The sequence below is a fragment of the Rhinatrema bivittatum genome, chromosome 3, assembly GCF_901001135.1.
Source record: "Rhinatrema bivittatum chromosome 3, aRhiBiv1.1, whole genome shotgun sequence".
In the NCBI taxonomy this organism is placed as follows: domain Eukaryota; kingdom Metazoa; phylum Chordata; class Amphibia; order Gymnophiona; family Rhinatrematidae; genus Rhinatrema; species Rhinatrema bivittatum.
Genome location: NC_042617.1, coordinates 154,777,635 through 154,804,539, shown reverse-complemented (window position 1 = coordinate 154,804,539; position 26,905 = coordinate 154,777,635). Strand labels below are relative to the sequence as shown.

At 44.6% G+C, this 26,905-nt stretch overlaps 1 protein-coding gene across 5 annotated transcripts in view; it reads left to right on the top strand.

Annotated features, from left to right (window-relative positions):
• ARID4B (AT-rich interaction domain 4B) overlaps window positions 1-26,905 on the top strand; it is a 486,307-nt gene that overhangs the window by 108,572 nt on the left and 350,830 nt on the right. For all 5 annotated transcript variants that reach the window (XM_029593836.1, XM_029593835.1, XM_029593838.1 and 2 more), the window contains exons 4-5: window positions 1,610-1,675; window positions 10,418-10,508. In XM_029593836.1, the coding sequence (XP_029449696.1) occupies window positions 1,610-1,675; window positions 10,418-10,508 (157 nt within the window). The remainder of the gene's footprint in view (window positions 1-1,609; window positions 1,676-10,417; window positions 10,509-26,905) is intronic.

The following is a 26,905-nucleotide window of genomic DNA, read 5'->3' as shown; positions in this document are numbered from 1 at the left end:
CTCTCAAACACCTCCCTCCCCGGCATCAACAACTTCTCTTCCTTTATTTCCTTTCTCCAGACATTTTCATAGCACACAGTCATCTTCCCTCTCCTCCCTATCCCCCTGGCATTATCACTTTTTCCTTCCCTTCTGTCCCAAGTCCCTGGTATCAGCACTCTCAAACACCTCCCTCCCCGGCATCAACAACTTCTCTTCCTTTATTTCCTTTCTCCAGACATTTTCATAGCACACAGTCATCTTCCCTCTCCTCCCTATCCCCCTGGCATTATCACTTTTTCCTTCCCTTCTGTCCCACGTCCCTGGTATCAGCACTCTCAAACACCTCCCTCCCCGGCATCAACAACTTCTCTTCCTTTATTTCCTTTCTCCAGACATTTTCATAGCACACAGTCATCTTCCCTCTCCTCCCTATCCCCCTGGCATTATCACTTTTTCCTTCCCTTCTGTCCCAAGTCCCTGGTATCAGCACTCTCAAACACCTCCCTCCCCGGCATCAACAACTTCTCTTCCTTTATTTCCTTTCTCCAGACATTTTCATAGCACACAGTCATCTTCCCTCTCCTCCCTATCCCCCTGGCATTATCACTTTTTCCTTCCCTTCTGTCCCAAGTCCCTGGTATCAGCACTCTCAAACACCTCCCTCCCCGGCATCAACAACTTCTCTTCCTTTATTTCCTTTCTCCAGACATTTTCATAGCACACAGTCATCTTCCCTCTCCTCCCTATCCCCCTGGCATTATCACTTTTTTCCTTCCCTTCTGTCCCACGTCCCTGGTATCAGCACTCTCAAACACCTCCCTCCCCGGCATCAACAACTTCTCTTCCTTTATTTCCTTTCTCCAGACATTTTCATAGCACACAGTCATCTTCCCTCTCCTCCCTATCCCCCTGGCATTATCACTTTTTCCTTCCCTTCTGTCCCAAGTCCCTGGTATCAGCACTCTCAAACACCTCCCTCCCCGGCATCAACAACTTCTCTTCCTTTATTTCCTTTCTCCTGGCCTCAGCACCATCTTCCCTGGCATCAATTTCCCTTCCCTCCTCTGGATGGTCTCCAGCTGGCAAGAGGAATCCGGCACGTAGCGTCCCTTACCTGCTGCAGTTGCAGCAGCCCCCCCTTAGCCAGCATCCCTCTGAAGTCGGAAATGTATGGGACTAGCAGGTCTTGCAAGCCTGGAGCCCCCCCCATATGGTTCCCAACTTCAGAAGGAAGCTGCTAGAAAAGGATGCAACAAATGAGGAGCGCTGCTTGCTGACATCTTCTGCTTAGCAAGAAGCCATGCTGCAGGGGACCCCAGCGGCAGAGGAGAGAGAGAGAGAGAGCAAGATTGCTGTGGCTATGGTGGCATGGACCTGCTCCCTGTCTTCACACTGCAGGTGTCCAGAATTGATTCACTAGTTGAAAACCTCTAGCTTGAAGACAGGCACAAATCTCATTTTGGTTACTTGTGTTCCACCCTTCTTTAGATAAAATGGTCAGCAGTTGACCATGCATCAGTCTGTTGAAGCCTTTAAATGATGTGTATAATCCGTGGCTAGTGATTTACAGTGGTCGGTGCTTTTATGTAGCTATTTAAAGTGATATTGTGTTATGTATGTTCCCTAGGTAACATTTAGACATGATTCGTCAACTGTGGAAGTTCAGGATGACCTTGTGAAGGGTCCACTAAAGGTAAGCACTTTTTTTACTTTTTAAACTTGAGTTGTAGATGCTCACAAGAGTTTGCTTTATTGATCACTTTTATAGCTACAGTCCTAATATATACATATGTGTGTGTGTGTGTATGTATTAATGTAAAATTTTCACTTACCAGACTTGGTCTCCCCGATATTAGTGCTGGGATGGGAGAGAATTGTTCAATCAAAAGAGGGGAGGGGGTGTTGCAGCAGAAAAAAATCTACTGTGCTCCCTAATGATTAACATTCTGCTTAAACCTTCTTGGCAGCATAAAAAAAAACAAACCCCCAAAAAACCCCAGCTGCTAGATCCCAGTTAATTGGTGTGTTTATTGTATATATATATACTCACATACTGATTAATATATCTATATCTATCTCTGTATCTACGGTATATGTTTGCCTATGTATCTATATCTATCTATAAAACCTGTTCTCCTGGTTACTTTTGTTCTTTTGAAGGGTGTACCAGTTTATGGTTTTTCTCCCAGAACTCTTCAATTTTGCATGATACTTGTATGTTTTGAAATGTGCTTCCAGTGCTCCTGGTCTTTTCTCAGATATTTCTGGTTGCATTAAAACACTTCTTAATGGTAGGATTCTCAGCATCAAATAAGAAAGAAAGACAAATGCACTTAACTAAATGTAGCCTGCTTGTAGCGTTTGATATATACAGTACTGCACTTTTCTATTATATGGAACACTATGCATTAACTCAGCAGTACTTAATATAAATACTTAGTCTCACTCCACAATTTTTATATTATCATAACACCCGTGCAAGGCTACCAGGGATCGGATATGCCTTTAGTTCTGCTGGTCATGCATAATCATATTGTCTTCTTTCTCCATAGTGAATTTTCATTTTATGAATAATACACTAAATGTTCCATTTTTAGAAATTTTTTTCATTTTGTATTTAAAAGTTCAAAAGGAATTCCTTCCCTTTGTACGCGACTTGATATCAAGTTTTGATTACTGCATCAGAGGCATGTTGCTGTCACCTTTTTAACTCGTTGCTGAATATTGGCAAGAAACTGTAGGAGGCTTTATGTACATCATACATAATATCTATCGTTTCAGCAGCAGTGATCATAAATAATAGGCTCATTCAGTCTTGGCGTGCACTCCAAGAAACATTCTTTAAAATCGTAGTAGAGGGTCTGCTGTCATGGCTAGGGAATCCCTTCCTTTGCTCCACCCCTTTCTAGTGGAAGTTAGTGATGCATTCAGGAACAAGAGCAAGACAGAGATGTGGTAAGAGGAGGGGTGTGGAAGAAGACAGGCAAGTGATAATTCTATTTTATTTATTTTATGAGGTCTTTTATTCTGTAAATCCTAAAACCTAGCTGTTGGCAGATAACACACTTAATATATGGTACAGACTTACAATACAATAAGGGCACATTAAGTATGCAGTACTGTGATTTCTAATATCTCTTTACCATCATTTACTATGTTATTATCAAAATAAAGAGGACTTGTCCTATTGTGGATTGCAAGATTAAAAGATAGAAAATAGAGAGTAGGGCTAAATGGTAAATTTTCCCAATGGACAAAAAAAAAGGTAAGGTTCAGGGGGTGGGGAGGAGAGGGGAAGAGGGAGGGAGAATAGGTAAGGGGGTAGGGAAGATCCCTCCCAATCCACTCCTTAATTGGAGTGGACTGGGAGGGAACTGGGAAATTGCAAAAGTTCCCTCCCCTTGCACTCGCCGCCCACTCATACGCGCGTGGTTTATAAAATCTGGCGTGCATGTACAAGCAGTCCACGGATTTTATAACATGCGTGCTCATGTTAGAAAATCAGCACGTCCATGTGGGTGCGCGCGAATTATAAAATCTACCCCATAATTAAAATAACATAAAAGACAGGGAGGATAAAAATCAAGTGGTAAACAATAAAATAAGACATGTACAAACACTGCGGCAGTCAAAAAAGCAAACAGAATATTGGGAATTATTAGGAAGGGAATGGTGAATAAAACGGAAAATGTCATAATGCCTCTGTATCGCTCCATGGTGAGACCGCACCTTAAATACTGTGTACAATTCTGGTCGCCGCATTTCAAAAAAAATATAATTGCGATGGAGAAGGTACAGAGAAGGGTGACCAAAATGATAAGGGGAATGGAACAGCTCCCCTATGAGGAAAGACTAAAGAGGTTAGGACTTTTCAGCTTGGAGAAGAGATGGCTGAGGGGGGATATGATAGAGGGGTTTAAAATCATGAGAGGTCTAGAATGGGTAGATGTGAATTGGTTATTTAGTCTTTGAGATAATAGAAAGACTAGGGAGCACTCCATGAAGTTAGCTTGTGGCACATTTAAAACTAATCGGAGAAAGTTCTTTTTTAATCAATGCACAATTAAACTCTGGAATTTGTTGCCAGAGGATGTGGTGAGTGCAGTTAGTATAGCTGTGATTAAAAAAAAGGATTGGATAAGTTCTTGGAGGAGAAGTCCATTACCTGCTATTAATTAAGTTGACTTAGAAAATAGCCACTGCTATTACTAGCAACGGTAACATGAAATAGACTTAGTTTTTGGGTACTTGCCAGGTTCTTATGGCCTGGATTGGCACTGTTGGAAACAGGATGCTGGGCTTGATGGACCCTTGGTCTGACGCAGTATGGCATGTTCTTATGTTCTTAATCAATAAAAAGATGTTAATACAATTAGGGTTGGTGCTTATTTAAGTGCCAAAGGGGTGTTTAAATAGTGAACTTATGAGTCAAGAACAGTTTTAAGTACAGTCTAGAATAGGAAAGTTTTGAGATTTTTTTTAAAACTCTTTGTGAGAGGATATCTGCCTTTGATCATCAGAAATTGAGTTTCATATTAGTGGGCTAGCCACTGAAAAAGCGTGCCTTCTGGTGATATTGAGTCTGGTTATGCGAATCATAGGGATTTGCAATAGGTTTTTGTGCATAGATTGTAAATTCCTATTGGGTTGATAGATGCGAAGTTAGGTGCATAACCATGTAGAGGAATCATTATGTGTCAAATTGTGTATGACAGAGGATTTTATATTTTCATGTAGATAAGCTGAGTTAGCCATGCTGTATGGGTACGTCCTCCGTGCCACTATTAAAGACTTTTAGCTAGGTACTCCCTCCCTCTTGTATCCTGACAGGATTACCTCAGGCTCCTCAGTCTGAAATTTTCCGTGCAACAGATTGCGCAGAGCTCTCTAGTTCTCAGAAAAAATAAAATAAATAAAATAAAATAACAAACAGAAAACTTAAAGAATTCATCGATATCCATGGATGTCAAAACAACAAAGAAGACAGAAGATTTAAAAAAAAAAAAAAAAAATATAAAAAATTTCTTCAGGAACTGCCCTGCTGAGTATGTGTTGACATCTCAGGGCATCCCCCTCCCCCCTCCTTCCAGCTGATACCTACTTTATTCGAGTCTCCTCAGTAACCTCCCATTTTCCATGGCCTGGCTCCGAGTGGAGACGGGGGGTGGGGGGAGGGATGTGCTCGCAGCCGGTGATGTACTCACCGGTCTGCTGAGCAAAACGACGCTAGGATAGGCGCTAATTTCTGAAAGTAAAATGTGCGCTTGTTTGCACATTTTACTTACTGAATCGCGCGGGAATAACTAATAGGGCCATCAACATGCATTTGCATGTTGCGGGCACTATTAGTTTCAGGGAGGTTGGACGCACGTTTTCGATGCGCTGTTACCCCTTACTGAATAAGGGGTAAAGCTAGCGCGTCCAAACGCGGGTTAATAGTGCGCTCCACCGGATCGCACTGTACTGTATCGGCCTGAATGTTCTCTATACACCAGACACGGAAGTCAGGTTCATAGAACCTCTGCTACGACGCATTCTGATTCTGGGATGAGCCTCCCAGAGTTCCATCGCTGACTTATTTCACCGAGATGCTGTATTCCAGAGTAACCAAACTCAGTGAAATTTTTTTGCCCCAACGAATGACTCCTGACTCCAAGAGTGACTCAAGGACTTTCTTAGTTTGTGCTCTCCCTATGGTCGATCTCTTTGCAATAAGAGAACAATGGGATAGTAGATGACATTTGCTTGGTTTATCCAAGCCCGTTAGACTCGCTCCAAACCCTTTTCTCATCGATGGGCACGAATACTACTCTAGGCGTTCCCTCCAAATACAGCTCATCTCTCGCAAACGCCAGAGATGCATACAAGACCAAGGGGCTCTATACCTGATCCTGCCCATATGATCACGACAACCAAGGTATAGTTCCCTACTATACCTATGAATCCACAACCCAGTTCCTGGGCAGACAGCCACGGCTTCTTCCCCAGAACAAAGGACCGTTACCACCTCCTCTTCACACCTCTTCACTCCTCATGGAGGGCAATTCAGATGAATCGCTTACCAGCGCTTCCACATTTCTTCTGCATTCCGGACCCATACGTTTCATCAAAGTTGCTGCCAACCAGCCTCAATTTCCAGACAAAGTGCTTACGCTACACTTACTAGTGTATATCAGTGGGTCTCGACATGTTTCCTTGCTGCTGGAATGGCTTGTCTCCTATCTTCATTGGCTTACAGCAAGGACCTTGCTGCGTCATCACTACCAGTTCATTTAAGCGCTACAACATATTCTCACATTCATCTAAATGGACAGCCTAATTCATGTCCTTCCTTACTATCCAAATTCCTACCAGGACTATTGCACCTATGTCCACTTTTGGCATACGCCACAGTGGACATTAATATATATCTCAACAGGCCGATTCTTTTGCCTGCACACCTTTGAATACTTGTCACCTTCACTACCTCCCATAGAAGGTGTCTTTTTTCTTGGTTTGCTTTTAATTCTGTAAGGAGAATAAATAACGTCCAAACATTGGTTCACCACCCTCCTTATCTTCAGTTTCACCACGACAAGGTGACCTTGCACACTCACTAGGAAATCTGCCAAAGCTTATTTCCAGTTTTTTCCACTTTGCCAGACTGTCAACCTTACCACCGTTTCATCCAAGGCCTTATGCAAATGCCAATGTGTAAAGTCACACACCTTGCATTACAACCGTGCACTAGCATACCACAAAAAGGCGCACTCTATCACCCAATTGACCTTCACACCTGTTTCTTTCGCTCTCTCTAAAGGCGCAGTGGTGTCCAGTGACAAAGAACTCTATCCTCAGGGATATCCAACTCCATGCAGTTCACCCTTAATATAACGTCACACACGGTTTGCAGCCCTTTGGATACATTGCGTGTGGGCAATAGCAGCCTCTACTGCTTCCCCATCAAGTGTCTCCATGGACATCGATGCACCAATGACATGGTCATCGCTCCACTTTCACATCCTACCGCTGTTTCTACAGACAGACAGCAGATGATTCCCCTTTGGAACGAACTATCCTACAGAAGGGAACAATTAACAAACAAATACAACCTTCTTAGGAACTGTCCACCTCTGTTATCGTATTGAGCAAAAAAAAAAAAAAAAAAAAAATTTCACTACACAGAAATAACGCGCACCTCTGCTCCATACGTCAGCTGGGGACTTCCATACAGCATGGCTAATTCAGCTGCTTATCTACGTGAAAAGAGCAAATTTGCTTACCGTAAACTGTGTTTTCCGTAGATAGCAGATGAATTAGCCATGCTGACCTGCCTGCCTACCTTGCTTTGATACTGACTGAGGAGCCTGAGGTAATCCTGTCAGGATACAGGAGGGAGGGAGTACCTAGCTAAAAGTCTTTAATAGACTTTGAGAGCTCCGCCACCTAGGGGCACGGAGGACGTACCCATACAGCATGGCTAATTCATCTGCTATCTACAGAAAACACCGTTTACGGTAAGCAAACTTGCTCTTTTATTCTATAATGAATTGGTTACCAGTGTAAGGAATATAGGATTGGAGATATGTGATCTCTTCAAGAGGTGCCTGTCATAATGCGGGTTGCAGAGTTTTGGACTAATTGTAGACGGCGGACGGCGTTGTCATGTCACCCAATTAGAAGCACATTTCAATAATCAAGTCTACTGAAAATTAGGGATTGTAATATTGTGCAAAAGTTGTCTGGAAAAAAATAAAGAATAAATAAAGTTTGAAAAAGGAGTTTTTCACTATTATAGAGATGAGATGAAACATAGATAAGCTGGAGTCTAATATAACTCCTAGATTTTGTGCCTTGGACACTATAGGAATTGATAAACCATATAGGTTGAGGTGAGTTGGGAGGCCGCAGGCAGATTGAGGAATAGTGGATAGGTGGAGAATTTCAGTTTTTGATGTATTGAATTTGAGACAGTTATACGAAAGCCAGGTGTTAATTGTTTTGATGTATAGGCATATAATGGAAAGTGTGTTAGGCCATGATGATGAGGACGGGATGAAGAACTGGATGTTTTGAAATCAGTTAACACCTGAAGCAAGTGGTCGTTCCCGCCGAAACCTGGGCCTATATCGGATGACAGTATGAGATGGTTCAAGTTTACAGAGTAACCACAGGACATTCATGAACTGAAGTTTCTCATTGTTTTTAAAAAATTTTTAGTATAGATTTTGTGTTGGGAAAAGCACTATTTTGGTGACAAATTTAAATTATTATTTTTTTTATATTGTGGAATGTATAGATATTTTGAACCAGCAAATGAATGATTAAAAGAGTGCAAATTCTGATACCGCTTGTAGCCAATCAAATTTTCAGGATAGCCCCAATGAATATGCAAGATTTATATTTGTACGACACTGCCTCAGTTGTATGCAAATCGAAGTCATGCATATTCATTAAAAATATCCTGAAACTGGTTTGTCGCCCTCGAGGAAAAGAGTTTGAGACCCTTGTTCTAGGATGGACTGAAGTTGACTGAACCTTCTTGATCTGTTTCCCCAAGTGTGAGAAATGGGATGAAAATTTTCCAAATTGCAGGGATTCAGAGATGGTTGGAAGGCTGGGTTAGCACGGTGGAAACGATTTCCCTTTTTAGGGAAGGCATTGACGATGCTGGTCAAAACCTTTTGTAGCAAAACCTTTGTTTGTATTTCTTCACGGAGAGGGTGGTGGATGCCTGGAATGCCCTTCCGGAGGATGTGGTGAAGACCAGAACTGTGAAGGACTTCAAAGGGGCGTGGGATAAACACTGTGGATCCATAAAGTCAAGAGGCTGCCAATGAAGAGTGGGTGACTCGCCAGAATGATGACTACTGCCTGGAGTCAATACCCTTATTAAATAAACATACACAGGCTTACGGTGACTCCAACATCGCTCTAAGCTTCAACAGCAAGAGGAAATGTGGAAAAAAGGATTCACACTCACAAAGAGGGGAGTAGCTGGCTTGTTACGGCGGTTACTACCCCAAATCAAATAAGCCTGATACTTCACTTTCAATGCATATACAGCAAAGTTCTCTGATTCAACAGCAGGGAAGAAGAAAAACTGATACTTCACACATCCAGCAGAGCTCTCTGCTTCAACGGCAGGGGAGAAGAAAAGAGGGTTCGCACTCACAAAGCGGGGAGTAGCTGGCTTGTTACGGCGGTTACTACCCCAAACCAAATGTGCCTGATACTTCACTTTCGATGCACATCCAGCATGGCTCTCTGCTTCAGCGGCATGGGAGAAGACTTATACGTCACGCATATCCAGCATAGCTCCCTGCTTCAACGGCAGGGGAGAAGAAAAACAACCAATAAGGGCTAATAACATAGTCTGGGTAAAACAAATGAGCATGGGTGCAGCTTGCTTGTTGCGGCGGCTACTGCCCCTGACGGATCGGGCTAGATGTTTCACTTGGATGCAGCTCCATTACTGCTCTCTACATTAAGGGTGGGGGTGGAAGGGAAATAGAACCAAGAGCTAGGAGAAACAGATAAGTATGAGAGAAAATGTGTGTGAAGCTTGCTGGGCAGACTGGATGGGCCATTTGGTCTTCTTCTGCCGTCATTTCTATGTTTCTATGTTTCTAGAGTGTCTTTAAAGGCTTGCATCATCCAAGTTGAACAGGGATCAACTGCATAGTGCGCCCACTTCAGCTGAGAGAGTAATTTATACACCTTAGTCTTCAAAATCAATTGAAAATTGTTCCAGGCCACAAAATTAGCATTGGCTAGAACTTCTGACCCTTCAAGGTGATATTAAAGGGTTCATAAGGAGTTACAATTTTAGAAGTAAAGCAGTTGGCCATTTCTTCACAGACTATTTCATATCTAGGGGGTTTGCTCGAAATATTCTCCAGTAAACCTTTCACAACAGCAAACAGCTCCCGTGATTGATTAAATAAAGGCTGAAACTTTTGAGTGAAATAGATCTTTTTGGCTTTGTCAGATAAGTTTCTGTATGTTCTCATCAAGGACTGATAGGAGCATTGCCTTGTGTTTTGGTTTTTTTTTGGCAGTGCAATATTGAATGCTGTTGTGGAATATCAGATGAGGGAGTTTATCAGCTGCAAGTCTCTTTTCTTTCTTTGTTTGATCTGCTTGTATTATTTAAAATATACAGAGACAAACAGGACACAAATTGCAGGCCTGCGTACAAGAACATATTAGGGGCATTCAGATCCTACTTTGGTTACCAAAAACATTGAACTGAAGGGCCCAGAAAGGGCATCGATTGGAACATCAGTTTTCTAGGGTCACTAGCCCTAAACAGTTCCTAGAATAGACGTGAACTGAGAGCCGCTTGCTTGGTACAGTTAGAACCATTTGTTCATCATATTTAGCTTGTAACTTAGCTTTTACATGTCAGTTCAGGCTTCATGGGTTCTCATTTTGCTGTGGCTTTTTTTTCTAGGTGGGAGCTGTGGTAGAGGTAAAGAGTCCAGATGGAACTTGTCAGGAAGCTGTTATTAACAAATTGACAGATGCAAGCTGGTACACTGTAGGTAAGGATTTATTTTTTTTTTTTTGTGGGTAAGAAATGTTGGACTATATCCTTTGTATATGCAAAATATTTAAATACAAGTCATTAAGGAAGGAACCTATTTTATAGACCACAAACAAATGCATTCTGTTGTTGGAATGTAGTTGATTTATATATAGCACAGTATTTTTTTTTTAATCCTAAATCATTTTTTTTCTTTCCTTGAAGATAAACTGCTACATATTCTCATTTGATTAAGATTTAAAGCATGAAATAAGTGGATTTATGTTTGAATTTGTAATTGAGAAATTCTGTTACGCTACCACACTAAAAAAGATCCACGAAGTTGTAAATTCTGTTTACCTCAATGGTCAAGTATTAATGGGTGCAGGTGGTTGGGGAACATTATAGACCAAGGCAACAACACAAAGAAAGAACGTGGTATTTCCTCTCTTGATGGTAATAGCCAGTCAGAAGCTGTTAGGGAGGACCTTGGCAATGAAGCGGCAGCAAGAGCCTCTGCTAAGCTTCCCCTGAATCTGGAGGCTGCCTCACTCTTCCTTGTTTTAGCAGTGTAGATGAGCTGAGATGCATTTCAGCATAAGCCTAGTGTTCTAAAATCAGCACTACAATTCATGTCTGCCACATAATCAGAGATAAAAAAAAAGTAAAAAATAAAAATGTAAAATGTTGCTGTTTGAGAGGACTTATGCTGAAGATATTCCATACCAGGCTAAACTCTGTTCAGAAATGAGAGGGAAGATTAAAAAAGGGGAGGAGCACCATATAAGGTGGCATATAAAATAAAACAACAAAAGTACAAGGAAAATGAGGAGGCATGGACATATCAGTTAAACTTTAAGGCAGGAGATAAAATAGCATTCCCTTTATGAGCCCAGATCAGTCCAGACTCTTGGGTTTTGCCTCCCTTCCAGCAGATGGAGACAGAGAAAGTTTCACAGGCACCTCCTCTTAAACTGGTGTGACATCTGCATTTCCTCAGTATTTCTCTGTCTCCAGCAGATGGAGGTGGTGCAAAACCTGTGGTTCTGTATCCTAGTTTAAAAAAAAAAAAAAAAAGGAAAGAAGTACTAGGGACTTAGGTTATTGTGGACTTTGTTTAGGCTTTCCTCACAGGAGGTTGGCAGGTCCTGGTGGGACCATCCTTCCTGGTAGCAGGTTAAGGAAGAGCAGTGGTTGGGGACCCCAATTTTGCTCTTTTGGATATGCCGGGGGTGACAGTCAGTGGTCCAGCTCCCTCCCCCTCAGCGAGGATCGTGGGAAGCCTCTGCCACCCTTCAGGGAAGTAAACCTTTTTCTTTTTCTTTCTTGTTAGTAAAGTTTCAACAACAACAACAACAAAAAAAGTAAGAAAAGAAGCGTTGCTTGATTTTTTTTTTTTTTAAGAACATAAGAACATAAGAAATTGCCATGCTGGGTCAGACCTAGGGTCCATCAAGCCCAGCATCCTGTTTCCAATAGAGGCCAAACCAGGCCACAAGAACCTGGCAATTACCCAAACACTAAGAAGATCCCATGCTACTGATGCAATTAATAGCAGTGGCTATTCCCTAAGTAAAATTGATTAATAGCCATTAATGGACTTCTCCTTCTCCTTGCAGCAATTGCTCCGTTGTTGGGGGAAGGCGAAGGCAGGGCACTCAGGGTGATTCGGTCCCATGGCTCCCAATCCCATTCGCTGTCTTCGGCGTCTGCCGCGCGGTTAGGTACACTTGTCCATGCTGCGTGCAAGCTGCTGCTCTGTGTGCGGGGAGCAGAGCTCGTGGCTCTCCACAGGCGGCCAATGCTCCCGCTACCTCTCTGGTGGGGAGGGCTCTTTGCGGGGATCTGTAGCAGTGTCATCTAAGCAGCATGGTCCTGGCAGGTCGCTGGCTGCTGTGGAGGAAGCGGCTGACCTATTCACAATAAGTGCGGGAACAGCGACCATATTGAAAACTTTCGCGGTTGCAGAGGAGAGAGCAGCAGGGATCTCCTGCCAGCACTGTCGCCAGCGGATTCTAGCCCCGAGGATGCCTGGGGCAGGGCAGTCAGGAAGGGATCCCGATCCCTTGGAGGGGGATTTGTGTGGTCCTTCTCAATTTTCTCCAGATTTTATTCTTTTATTGTTCAAAGCATATCTGGCCAGTCAGGCCAAGCAGAGTTGCTCCTTCAGACGAAGGGCCCCAGAGCATCTCCCTAAAAAGGTACCCAGGTTGTTGGAGATGCCAGGGGCTATAAGGATCCATGAGGTTAGAGGTCAACCATGCTGCAGTGAGCAGTAGTTTTATGCTTCGGGTAAGCCTGAGATGGGTGCAGCAGTTACAGGAATCCGAGCAGGCGGAGCACTTAGAAACAGCGGTAGCTTACGGAGCTGATGCTTTATATGATCTTATTCACACCTCTTCTAGGACAATGGTCTCTGTAGTATCAGCTAGGAGACTCTTGTGGTTGCAAAACTGGTTGACGGACATTTTGTCGAAATTACAGCTTGGGGCGCTCTCTTTTAAGGGCATGCTCCTTTTTGGAGAGGACTTGGAGCAGTTGATAAAGCAGCTCGGAGATAATAAGGTGCACAAGCTACCAGAAGACAAACCTAAAGGGCTAAAAGGTTTTCTGCCGGTTCACTCTCGCTTTCAAGGCCAAAGATGTTTCCGTCAGAGCAGGGCTCCGGGCGCAGGCCAGAGGTAGACCTTGAGGAGGTTTTAGTCCTGGTCCCAGTCCTTTTGTGAACGCAGAGCGAACCGAGACTGCTCTGGCCAAGGGCCTAGCAGAGCCAAATCCGCACAATAAAACGAGGCCGACCCACTCCTCAACCCCAGCTATTGGGGGGGGGGGGGGGGTTGGTTGACTTTTTTTTTTCTTTTTCTTTCTTTCTTTCTTTCTTTTTTTTTTTTTTAGTGAGAAGTGGGTCAAGATCACGTCAAACCAATGGGTTCTAAGCGTGATTGAACAAGGCTACACTTTAGAATTTGCTCGGCCACTAAGAAGCCTGTTAATGGTTATCTCCCCGTGCTTCACCAGCCAAGAAACTTTTCATTCAACAGACCATCCAAAGGCTACGAATGCTGGAGGCCATCGTGCCTGTCCCCCAGGAGGCGAGGGGGATAGGAAGGTATTCCATTTATTTTGTGGTTTCGAATAAGGAAGGGACATTTCGTCTGATCCTAGACCTGAAAAAGGTGAACGTGGCCCTCAAAGTTCCCCATTTCAGGATGGAGAATCTCAGGTCTGTCATAGCAGCGGTGCAAAGCAGGACGTTTTTGGCTTCCCTGGATATAAAGGAGGTGTATTTGCACATTGGGATTCACCGGGAGTTGTGACCGTCGCTGCTCGACGTCTCCACTCCGTCCCCCCTTACCTCTTTGGCGACTCCCTCCTGGGTTGATGGAAGTTTGGCTGCTGCGGCATCATCTTGCCGACCTCCTCCGGCGTTCCCGGACCGGCTAGACGCTGCCTTCTGCCATGTTCTCCTGAGGCATAAGGACACGCGCGTGGCGCGGCGCCATCTCAAGTACCAGCAGTGGCGCGAACCTCAGGGGCATCCCCCTGAGATGACGTCATCATCTTCGATATTTAAAGGTCTTTCATTTCACTAACTAATCGAGTTAGCAAAGGGTTTCCTACCTAGCTGCCTCCAGGTATCACTGCGGATGGGATTTGCTCTCTGTATACCTTGCTACTCTGCCTCCTCGGACTTTACCAGGGGTACTCACTCCTCAGGGACCTTGCTCTCTCTTTTACTTTTTAGATCGCAGTCTGGAACCAGTACTCGCTCCTCGAGGGCCCACGTTCCCGGATCTGCTACTGAATATATCTTCTGCCAGGAAGTCACCGCTGCCTACAACACCAGTGAGTTACCATCTCTCTCTCAGAGCTTTCCCTGGAACCAGGTACTCGCTCCTTGAGGGCCTACTTCATTCCAGCTCCTGGGCTATTCTAAGAGACTACAATGTGAGTGTTATCATCAAGGTTCTGTTCCTGAACTCTGCATACTCTGCCTAATCACTATATTAGTTTCTCTACATCTCAGCTTCCTGGGATCGCTGTTCCAGTGCCTGAGGGACTACAGCACAGCTGGGCTATTCCAGCTCACTACTGCCACCTCTGGTGGTTCTCAAAAACTGTTTAATAAAAGAACTTGTGTGTGTCTGTCTCCCAACTCTGAGCCTGACCAGGGTCCCTCTCTGGATCTTCCCCCGAGGGCATGGTCAGCTGCCACCGGCCCAAGGATCCACCCACAACCATCACAGATAATAACAGCGGGATCATCAGAAATACCCCAGGTTCATGATCCTTGAAAGCATTTTCAGTTTTGCGATCTCCCCTTCAGTCTAGCCACTGCTCCTAGAACTTTCACCAAGGTAATGGTGGTGGTAGCAGCAACCCTCAGAAAGGAGAGGGTGCTGGTTCATCCATATCTGGACAATTGGCTCATTCGAGCAAAGTCGGAGGACCTTTGCAGACAGGCGGTGGAAGTGGTCTTGCACCGCTTGAGATCCTTGGGTTGGATTGTGTACCTGGCCAAGAGCCGCCTTTCGCCTTCACAGGTTCTGGAATTATTAGGCATGCATTTCAGCACCCATGTGGGCAAAGTCTTCCTCATGGAGGAGCAGATTCTCAAGCTACAAACGCAAGTTCGGAACCTGTTGGAGACCCCAGTGCCCAAGGTCTGGGATTATTTGCAGGTCCTCGGTTCCATGGCCTCGACTTTGGAGCTGGTCCCATAGGCGTTTGCTCATATGAGTCCACTACAGAAAGCTTTGCTATCCCGGTGGAATCCTTTTTAGAGCAGTTTCATCTTCCGCTACTGCTTACAGAGTATACCAGGTCCAGTCTTTCATGGTGGCTTGTCCGGGACAATTTATGCCACGGGTGGATATTGAGGTGCCTCAATGGATGGTAGTGACTACCAATGGCAGTCTCACCGGTTGGGGGGCTGTGTCAGTCCCAGTCTGTGCAGGGAAGCAATCTGGTCCATCAATCGCCTGGAGACAAGGGCGGTGCATTTGGCTCTGGAGGAGTTTCTTCCCCTGTTGCAGAGCTGTGCAGTCAGAGTTCTGTCACACAGTGCGATGATAGTGGCCTATATCAACCGCCAGGGAGGTACCAAGAGTTGAGCGGTTGCTCTGGAAGTGGAAATGTTAATGTCCTGGGTGGAGCAACATTTGGCTTTGATAGCAGTGTCGCATATAGCAGGGTCCGACAACAATTGGATCCAGGAGAATGGGAGCTATCGGAGGAGGCAATAGCCTTCATTTCTCGCAGGTGGGTCATGCCTCATAGGGATCTAATGGCGACCCAAAGGAATGCCAAGGCACTGCATTTCTTCAGTCACAAAAGAGAGCACAGAGCGGAAGGGGTCGATGCCATGGTGCTTCCTTGGCCACCAACGTTCTGATCTACGTGTTTCCTCTGTGGCCTCCTGTGAGCAAGGTTCTAAGGATGATAGAGGTCCACCCAGGAAAGGTGATTCTTGTGGCTCCGGAATGGCCATGATGGCCTTTGTTTGTGGATCTGGTCAATCTAGCGATGGACGGCCCCCTGAGGCTGGGCCATCTGCTACATTTTCTATGGAAGGGCCCTATATTTTCAAATCAAGCGGATCGCTTTTGTTTAGTGGCTTGTCTTTTGAATGGAGGCAATTAAGAAAGAAGGGATATCGGGAGGATGTTATTTTTACTCTGCTGCGAGCTCATAAGACATCAACTTCCTTGGCATATGTCTGGGTTTGGAGGGTCTTCGAGTCCTGGTGTACAGGCCAGGGGGTTGATCCTCGTCAAGCTATGGTGGTGCAGATTCTGGCCTTTTTACAAAGAGGCCTAAAGAAAGGTTTGTCTTTTAATTCCCTGCGGGTGTATGTGTCAGCCTTAATCTTTTTTACTCAACGCACAATTAAACTCTGGAATTTGTTGCCAGAGAATGTGGTTCGTGCAGTTAGTATAGCTGTGTTTAAAAAAGGATTGGATAAGTTCTTGGAGGAGAAGTCCATTACCTGCTATTAAGTTCACTTAGAGAATAGCCACTGCCATTAGCAATGGTTACATGGAATAGACTTAGTTTTTGGGTACTTGCCAGGTTCTTATGGCCTGGATTGGCCACTGTTGGAAACAGGATGCTGGGCTTGATGGACCCTTGGTCTGACCCAGTATGGCATTTTCTTATGTTCTTAATCTGCTTTGCAGGCAAAGTTCAGGGATCAACTCTGGCTGTGCATCCAGATGTAGTGCGTTTCCTCCTTAGAGCGAAGCATTTGCGCCCCCCACCGTTCCTAAACTGTGTTCTTCCTGGAGCCTTAATGTGGTCCTTAAGTGCGAACCTCCGTTTGACCTCCTAAGAGAGCCACCATTAAAGATCTGACTCTTAAAGTTGTTATCTTGGTGGCAATTTGTTCAGCCAGAAGAGTGTCTGAACTTCAAGCCTTGTCATGTAGGGAACCCTTTTTGCGGATTTCAGATTCTAGAGTCTCTCTGAGGATGGTACCATCCTTTCTGTCGAAGGTAGTTTCAGCATTTCACCTAAGTCGGTTGGTGGAGCTTCCAGCCTTTACAAATCTAGAGTTTGATACACCTCTTGCATAGGAATTAAGACGGTTGGATGTCCGAAGTGCTTTATTGCGTTATCTGGTGGTCACTAACAGTTTCAGATTTTCGGATTACATTTTTGTGCTTTGGAGTTGTGCAGAAAAAGGGTCAAAAGGCATTAAAGGTCACGATAGCACGTTGGTTGAAGGAGGCTATTGGTTCCCCATATATCTGTCGCTGTTGACTCATTCTGGAGGGGGTTAGGGGCTCATTCTACCCATTCGCAAGCAGCCTCTTGGGCAGAGTGCCAACTAGTTCCTCAGCAAGAGATTTGCAGGGTGGCTACTTGGAAGTCTTTACATATCTTTGCCAGACACTACCGATTGGATATGCAGGCCCCGGATGTCGGCAATTTTGGTGAAAGTGTTCTATGAGCAGGACTCTCCTATCCCACCCCGTTTAGGGATGCTTTAGTACATCCCAGGAGTCTGGACTGATCTGGGTATGTACAGGGAAATGAAAAATGGTTCTTACCTGCTAATTTTTGTTCCTATAGTACCACAGATCAGTCCAGAGTCCCACCTGGAGGGGGAGAGATTTGGAGAGTCTGCTCAATCTGTATACTGTAATAATTCTGATTAATCCTGAAGAATGGCACAGGTTTCACATTAGTCTTTTTACAAAGTATTATAAATTTACTAGGGATTTTCCTTGTCCTCTTCTTGTTCCAGGAGATATAGTAGAGTTAATTGATTTAATGTTTTGTTAAAGTTTTTTATGCTTGGGTACTGATTAATACTGAGGAGATGCAGGTGGCACACCAGTTTGAGATGGTGCCTGTGAAACTTTCTCTGTCTCCATCTGCTGAAAGTGAGGCAAAACCCAGGAGTCTGGACTGATCTGTGTACTACAGGAACAAAAACCTTGCATTGGTGTGATCTATAGACTTCTGGCTTAGCACAAAGATTTTATATAAGTGCTGTTAATGGGATATGTCAGTGTGTTGTCTGTAGTAGATTAAAAGCTCCCATCCAAACACAGGAGCAAGGAGAAACCTCAGCTTCCTTCAGAGGATACTCTTCTTGCGAGTAGTGTATGAGGGGCAGTAGGGAAGATGTTGCAGGGGTGTCCATCTGAGTATAGTAATCACTATCTTGGATCAGTGAAGGTGGTCTGTATTCAGTAAAAACATAAAGTATTTCTTTGTAGACAGAGTGATGGATGCATTCATCTGTCTCCCAGTGGAACATAAGAACAAGAAATTGCCATGCTGGGTCAGACCAAGGGTCCATTAAGCCCAGCATCCTGTTTCCAATAGTGGCCAATCCAGGCTACAAGTACCTGGCAGAAATGGTATCATAATTCATAAAGGCATGAGACAACCACAGAAAATCCTTAGCATGAAGTAAGGGTAAAGCTGGATATCAAGTTGGGTTTGAGATATTAACTGCAGCTAGGGAAAAGAACCTGTCTGGATGATCCAAGTACTCTATAGCTGCAATTTTTCCATTGACTAGCAGAATATATTAGCCATACAAGTGGGTAACGTCATTTAATGGCATTAATATGGATCTTTTCTCACCAAGTTTAGAATGCTTTTCTTTGTATGCATGGGATTTCCCCCTCAGTTTTCTTTTTTGTCTGTGAACTTGTCTAATGATGTGTTTAGCAGTGCTCATCTTCTGTCATTATTTCAGTAAATGTTTGAAAAATGCCTTATTTGTATTAATTGAGTTTGTAATAGTATGAAATGCCTTTTGGGTTTAGAGAGGTATGTCAGAGGACAGAAAATCAGCTTTCAACAGAAAAGCACTTTTATTAACAACATAAATCAGCAGTGGTACATTAAAAGTTAAACATTCAAATGTACAAGGTTCTGGCATAATGCCTGGAGCTTCCTTTTCCTCTTCTGTGCCAGTTTGCTCCTTCCTGAGTCTGGGTATTTATTCTCCTTCCCTGGGAAACACGTTGTGGCCTGAATTCCCACTCTGATATTTAAGGTGGACTGGGTAAAATAGCTGGTCCCAGTCCTTTAAGGTGTCTGGGGTTTAGCCTATACATCTTCTCATAAGGTTTCTTCAGCTATCCCTCTGCTTCCCTGGGTGGCTTTTCATTGACAGCTGTGTTACCCTGGAGATGTTTTTTCTCACTAGGATGGTGCTCCTCAGCAGCTCAGTGTCACATATTTTTCCATCAAGTGTCATTTGATTTATCAGCATCAGTCTGAGAAGGAGGCAAGCAGCTTCACCTAGTGCTTCTTATGCAATTACAAGTTGTTCAAAATGGATTATCACAAGAATTGCATTAGATGTTTGGGCCTAGAGCATAATGTCCCATAGTTGTGCCATCTGTACTGAGATGTTATCTAGGGCCGTCAAGCTTCAAAAATTGAGCTTTCTAGACATCTTCAGATTGATACCAAAGACCAGTGCACCTTAAGAATCTGCATTGGCACCAGTGGGTCAATCGGCATCCTCTGCATCTAGACCCAAAAAGAGGTCTAGGAGCAGAGAGCCATTCCACTCTTCCCACTTGATGCTGGAGAAGGATTCCTCCACCTTGAGTTTAGCCTTGAAGGGATACAACATGAAGTATCATGCTGAGATAATTTAGTGGAGGTAGTGTTTCCTTCTGAGACTTAAAACTGAAAGCAGGGAGAATGAGGCCATTGTGTTGCCCACTCCCAAGTGACTGTGTCGAGAGAAGCTCAGCCTTTGTTAGTAAGTCGCAGTGGTCTCCAGGTATTTTTGCCGCTGTTACCACCATTATATCCCTTTTGGTCACACAGAAGGAAGTATGTGTCTCTGGTTTTGGCATTAGCAACTTTAGAGTTGGAGCTGGACAGAAGAATCTCTATGATCTTGGCACCTCACGCTTTCTGAAGGATCATCATTGGGTGCTTTGGTGTTAATTTTGGTGCTTTAGAGTTTGTGCCGAAGATCTGTGGTCTGATAGTAAGCAAGCCAGCCTCATTATCAAAGCCATGGGAATCATGGTGAAGCTTTAGTGGTGTTCACTGCACCACCATAATGGATTAGCCTCAGGAAGAGAAGCTTCTCCTGCCTTTGGCCCCAGAGTCACAACTGTTCTATGGTGAGCTCTTTAAGAGCTAGACTGTAGAGTTGATGTTAAAAAAGATTATTCTCAAGTGGGGAAAATCTGATCATAGATTTGTGTGTGACCAATTTTGAATATGTTTAATGGACACAACGAACATGGATTTAACCAAGGGATGTCTTGCCTTACCAATTTGTTACAGTTAATAAACATTTGGATAATGGTGAGCTAATGGATGGTACTGTATTTGGTTTTTCAGAAAGCGTTTGACAAAGTCCCATATAAGAGATTCCTGAGAAAATTAAGAAGTCATGGAATAGGAGGCAATATTCTATTGTGGATTGTGACCTGGTTATAAAAGATAGGAAACTGAGTGTAGGACTTAATGGTCAGTTTACTCAGTGGAGTAAGGTAAACAGTGGAGTGCCTCAGGGATCTATACTGGGACCTGTGCTTTTTAATATATTTATAAATTATATGGAAAAGTTAACGATGAGTGAGGTGCTCAGATTTGCGGACAACACAAAATTGTTCCGAGTTATTAAATTACAAGCAGATTGTGAAAAATTGTAGGAGGATCCTGTGAGACTGGGCATCCAAATGGCAGATGAAATTTAATATGGGCAAGTTTAGTTTTGTTTATTAAATTTGATTAATTGCTTTTCTGTAACAAATTGAATGCAAAGTGATGCACATAGGGAAAAGTAATTCAAACTGTAGTTGTGTGATGTTAGATTCCATAAAATACTTTTATGTGAACTGGCTGTGGCCAGTCCCTGATGGCAGAGACCTTCTCTGGGTCCATGTGAAAGCCAGTAACTGACACGATGTATCCCAAAACCGGCAAGGACTCTTGTTCGAATACACACTTCTCAAGCTTAGCGTATAAGCGATTCTCTCTGAGTTGTTGTAAAATTTGACGTACATGTGTGCGGTGAGTGGGAAGATCTTGCGAATAGATTAGGACATCATCCAAGTACACAATCTCTGAAGAATGGAGCATATCTTGGAGCACTTCATTCATTAAGTTTTGGAAAACCACGGGTGCGTTACATAATCCGAAGGGCATGACGAGATATTCGTAATGTCCATCCCGCGTATTGAACGTGGTTTTCCACTCATTGCCAGAGTGTATAGCAGCAAATGATGAGATTGACATAATTGGCATCACAGAGACTTGGAAGGAGGATAACCAATGGGACAGTGCTATATCAGGGTACAAATTATATCACAATGATAGGGAGGATCAACTTGGTGGGGGTGTGGCACTTTATGTCTGGGAGGGTATAGAGTCCAACAGGATAAAGATCAAACAAGAGACTAAATGCTCAGTAGAATCTATATGGGTAGAAATCCCATGTGTGTTGGGTAAGAGTATAGTGATAGGAGTATACTACCGTCCACCTGGACAAAATGGTCAGACATATGATGAAATGCTAAGAGAAATCAGGGAAGCTAACCAGTTTGGCAGTGCAATAATAATGGGAGATTTCAATTACCCCAATATTGGCTGGGTAAATGTAACATCAGGACTTGCTAGAGACATAAAGTTCCTGGATGTAATAAATGACTGCTTCATGGAGCAATTGGTTCAGGAACCAACAAGAGAGGGAGCTATTTTAGATTTAATTCTTAGTGGAACGCAGGATTTGGTGAGAGAGGTAACGGTAGTGGGGCCACTTGGCAACAGTGATCATAACATGATCCAATTTAAACTAAGTAAATCTGCAGCTCTAACACTAAACTTTCAAAAGGGAAACTTTGATAAAATGAGGAAAATAGTTAGAAAAAAACGGAAAGGTGCAGCTGCAAAGGTTAAGTGTTCAACAGGCATGGACATTGTTTAAAAATACAATTCTAGAGGCGCAGTCCATATGTATTCCACACATTAAGAAAGGTGGAAGGAAGGCAAAACGATTACCATCATGGTTAAAAGGTGAGGTGAAAGAGGCTATTTTAGCCAAAAAAACATCCTTCAAAAATTGGAAGAAGGATCCATCTGAAGAAAATAGGATAAAACATAAGCATTGTCAAGTTGTGTAAAACATTGATAAGACAGGCGAAGAGAGAATTTGAAATAAAGATGGCCATAGAGGCAAAAACTCATAATAAAACCTTTTAAAAATATATCCGAAGCAAGAAACCTGTGAGGGAGTCGGTTGGACCTTTAGATGACGGAGGGGTTAAAGGGGCTCTTAGGGAAGATATGGCCATTGCAGAAAGACTAAATGAACTCTTTGCTTCCGTGTTTACTAAAGAGGATGTTGGGGAGATACCAGTTCCGGAGATGGTTTTCAGGGGTGATGAGTCAGATGAACTGAATGAAATCACTGTGAACCGGGAAGATATAGTAGGCCAGATTGACAAACTAAAGAGTAGCAAATCACCTGGACAGTATGGTATGCATCCTAGGGTACTGAAGGAACTAAAAAATTAAATTTCTGATCTATTAGTTAAAATTTGTAACCCCAATATTTAAAAAAGGCTCCAGGGGCGATCCGGGTAACTATAGACCAGTAAACCTGACTTCAGTGCCGGGAAAAATAGTGGAAACTATTCTCAAGATCAAAATTGTAGAGCATATAGAAAGACATGATTTAATGGAACACAGTCAACATGGATTTACCAAAGGGAAGTCTTGCCTAACAAATCTGCTTCATTTTTTTGAAGGGGTTAATAAACATGTGGATAAAGGTGAACCGGTAGATGTAGTGTATTTGGATTTTCAGAAGGTGTTTGACAATGTCCTTCATGAGAGGCTTCTAAGAAAACTAAAAAGTAATGGGATAGGAGGCGATGTCCTTTCGTGTATTACAAACTGGTTAAAAGACAGGAAACAGAGAGTAGGATTAAATAGTCAATTTTCTCAGTGGAAAAGGGTAAACAGTGGAGTACCTGAGGGATCTGTACTTGGACCGGTTATCAAATTTGCGGGTGATACAACATAGAGTAGTTAAATCACAAGCGGACTGTGATACATTACAGGAGGACCTTGCAAGACTGGAAGATTGGGCATCCAAATGGCAGATGAAGTTTAAAGTGGACAAGTGCAAGGTGTTGCATATAGGGAAAAATAACCCTTGCTGTAGTTACACGATGTTAGATTCCATATTAGGAGCTACCACACAGGAAAAAGATCTAGGCATCATAGTGGATAATACTTTAAAATCGTTGGCTCAGTGTGCTGCAGTAGTCAAAAAAGCAAACAGAATGTTAGGAATTATTAGGAAGGGATTGGTTAATAAAATGGAAAATGTCATAATGCCTCTATATCGCTCCATGGTGAGACCGCACTTTGAAAACTGTGTACAATTCTGGTCGCTGCATCTAAAAAAAGATATAGTTGCGATGGAGAAGGTACAGAGAAGGACAACCAAAATGATAAAGGGGATGGAACAGCTCCCCTATGAGGAAAAGCTGAAGAGGTTAGGGCTATTCAGCTTGGAGAAGAGATGGCTGAGGGGGGATATGATAGAGGTCTTTAAGATCATGAGAGGATTTGAACGAGTAGATGTGAATCAATTATTTACACTTTCGAATAATAGAAGGACTAGGGGGCATTCCATGAAGTTAGCAAGTAGCACATTTAAAACTAACAGGAGAAAATTCTTTTTCATTCAACGCACAATTAAACTTTGTAATTTGTTGCCAGAGGATGTGGTTAGTGCAGTTAGTGTAGCTGGGTTCAAAAAAAGGTTTGGAAAAGTTCTTGGAGGAGAAGTCCATTAACGGCTATTAATCAAGTTTACTTAGGGGTAGATTTTCAGACCGCGCGAATAGGCGTACTTTTGCTGGCGCATCAGGCACAAGCAAAAGTACGCGGGATTTTAGTAGATACGCGCGTAGCCGCTAAAATCCCAGATCGGCGCGCGCAAGGCTATCGATTCTGTATAGCTGGCGAGCGCTGAGCCATGCAGCCTTCCCCCATTCCCTCCGAGGCCGCTCCGATTTCGGAGCGGCCTCGGAGGGAATCCTCTAACGCCCTCCCCTCACCTTCCCCTCCCTTCCTCTACCTAATCCACCCGCCCGGCCCTGTCTAAACCCCCTCCTTACCTTTGTCGGGGGATTTACGCCTCCCAGAGGGAGGCGTAAATCCCCGCGCGCCAGCAACCTGGGGGCGGGTCCGGAGGGCGCGGCCATGCCCTCGGACCGCCCCGGGCCATAACCATGCCCCCGGGCCCGCCCCCAAAACGCTGCCGACACGCCCCCAAATCGCTGCGCGGCTCGGGCCCGCCCCCGACATGCCCCCCCTCGGAAAACCCCGGGACTTACGCGAGTCCCGGGGTCTGCGCGCGCCGGTAGGCCTATTGAACCTAGGCACACCGGCGCGCAGGGCCCTGCTCGCCTAAATCCGCGCGGATTTAGGCGAGCAGGGCTCTGAAAATCCGCCCCTTAGGGAATAACTACTGCTTTAATTGCATCAGTAGCATGGGATCTTCTTAGTGTTTGGGTAATTGCCAGGTTCTTTTGGCCTGGTTTGGCCTCTGTTGGAAACAGGATGCTGGGCTTGATGGACCCTCGGTCTGACCCAGCATGGCAATTTCTTATGTTCTTATGTTCTTAATCCTCACCAAACTATATGCTCCTCTGAGGTCGAGTTTGGTGAAAACCCTAGCACCTTGTAATTGATCTAGCAAGTCAGGAATTAATGGGAAAGGGTATCTATCCTGGTGTGTGATGGCGTTTAAACCCTGGTAATGTATGCAGGGCCTGAGGGAGCCGTCCTTTCTGCCGGGGAATTTGAAGGACGAATAACGCCCCGATCTATGTTCTCCTGCACATACTGGGACATTGCTTGGGTCTCAGGCAAGGATAAAGGGTATACCCTTCCACGGGGTGGTGGTGTACCAGATAGCAAGTCGATGGCACAGTCAAAAGTTCTGTGTTAAGGAACTAGTTCGGCCTTTTCTTTCGACAAGACATCGGAATAGTCCATGTATTGTGACGGTAGCGAGAGGAAAGTTGTCGATAGGCCGTGGCAGCGCTTGTAAGCAATTGGCGATGCAGTTCATGCTCCATGTGGTTATTTGCAAAGTATCCCAGGAAATGTGTGGAGAATGTTTCTGCAGCCACTTTAGTCCCAACACTATCAGATGTATAGATTTATTTAAAACATAGAAAGAGATTTCTTCCTTGTGGAGAACTCCAGTACGGAAAGTCAACGGAGAAGTCTTAGCTTCAATACAGCCTGGTAGAGGAGTCCCAAGAATGGAGGATACTCGTAAAGGCGGAAGATATGGCAGAGTAGGAAGTTGCAGTTGTTGCACTAAATCTGCTAGGATAAAGTTCCCTCCAGCCCCGGAATTTATAAAGGCCAAGGTAGAGAATGAGGTCCCAGCATACTCCAGGGATACCGGTACCGTGCATTGGGGAGCAGGATTCACACAGCCTAGGATCAGCTCCCCGGAGATCCTAGGCTTGGTCGTTTTCCGCCTGCTTCTTGCACTATACCGTGGTTATAGAAACTCGAGATAGCTGAAAATCAGAACCTGTCAAAATGCACTGTACCAGCATGAGCCCTTTGCCACCACAATAAAGGCACAAGCCTAGCGAGCGACGCCGCCTTCTCTCTTTGGAGGAAAGTGGGCTGTGTTCCAGCTGCATGGGCTCCTCGCTTAGAGTAGAAGGAGATTCGGAAGACTGAGCCAACAGACGGTAGAACGACGGAGCTAGAGGCACTGGTCTCCGTGCAGGCTTAACCTCACGAGCTCTTTGCTGGAGTCTGCGATTGTGTCCTGAGAAGATCGATCAAGGCCTCTAGATCATCTGGAAGGTCCCGGGCCGCCAGCTCATCTTTGATGCATGATGATAGACCCTCCAGAAAGATACTTCGCAAACAGTCATTCCGCCAACCCAGTTCAGAGGCAAGGGAGCGGAATTCAACCAATGGGCGAGAGCCTTGGTGTAAATGGAAGATCTCGGCTGCAGCTGTAGACTGCCATGCTGGTTCATCAAACACTTGCCAGAAAGTGTGAGTAAAATGTTGGCGGTTTCCCAGCAAAGAATCGCTTCACTCCCAAAATGGAGATGCCCAGGCTAGGGCCCTGCCGTCTGGCAGGGAGAGTATGTATGTCGTCTTTACCTGATCGGTGGGGAACTGTGCGGGTTGTAAGGAAAACTGCATAAAGCAATGGTTCAGAAACCCACGACATTGCTTGACGTCCCCGGCAAACCGAGGTGGCGCTGGTAGATGCTTTGCGCAGCTGGAGCAGGAGCGGGAGGTGGAGCGATCGCCTGAGGAGCGGCACCCAGATGACTGGCTAGGCGTTCGACAGTGGCTGCAAGAACGTCCAGGCAATGTGGTTGCTGTTGCAAGCGCTGGGCTATGCCAGGGATGGCCTGAAGACCGGACAGGTCCGCCAGGTCCATGGCTTTGCAAACTGTTAGGATTTGTGGACCCTTGAGCCGGCTAGAGGATGGGAAGATCCACTGAAGGAAGGCCCGCAGCGACCTTGTAGCCAGGAGGCGGAACAGGCCAGGAGGAATCTGGTGAACTATCCGAGTCAAGGCAGGTTGAAGTGAAATGGAGGCAGAGGAAGTCCAGAGGTCATGGCAGGCAGCAGAGGTGTACAAGACGAGAATGTGGACCAGCAGTCGGGGCAGGCAGTGGACTAGCGAAGACCAGGAACAAGCCAAGGATCAGGACGGGCAGCAGACAAGGAATACTAGAAGCCAAGCCGAGGTGGAACAGGAACTGGAGCAGGAAGGCAGGAGCGGAACAGGAACACAGAGGCAGGAACAAGCAGGAACTGGATCAGGAACACGGAGGCAGGAGCAGCAGGAACAGGATCAGGAACATGGAAGCTGGAACAAGCAGGATCAGCAACTAAATACTCGAAGA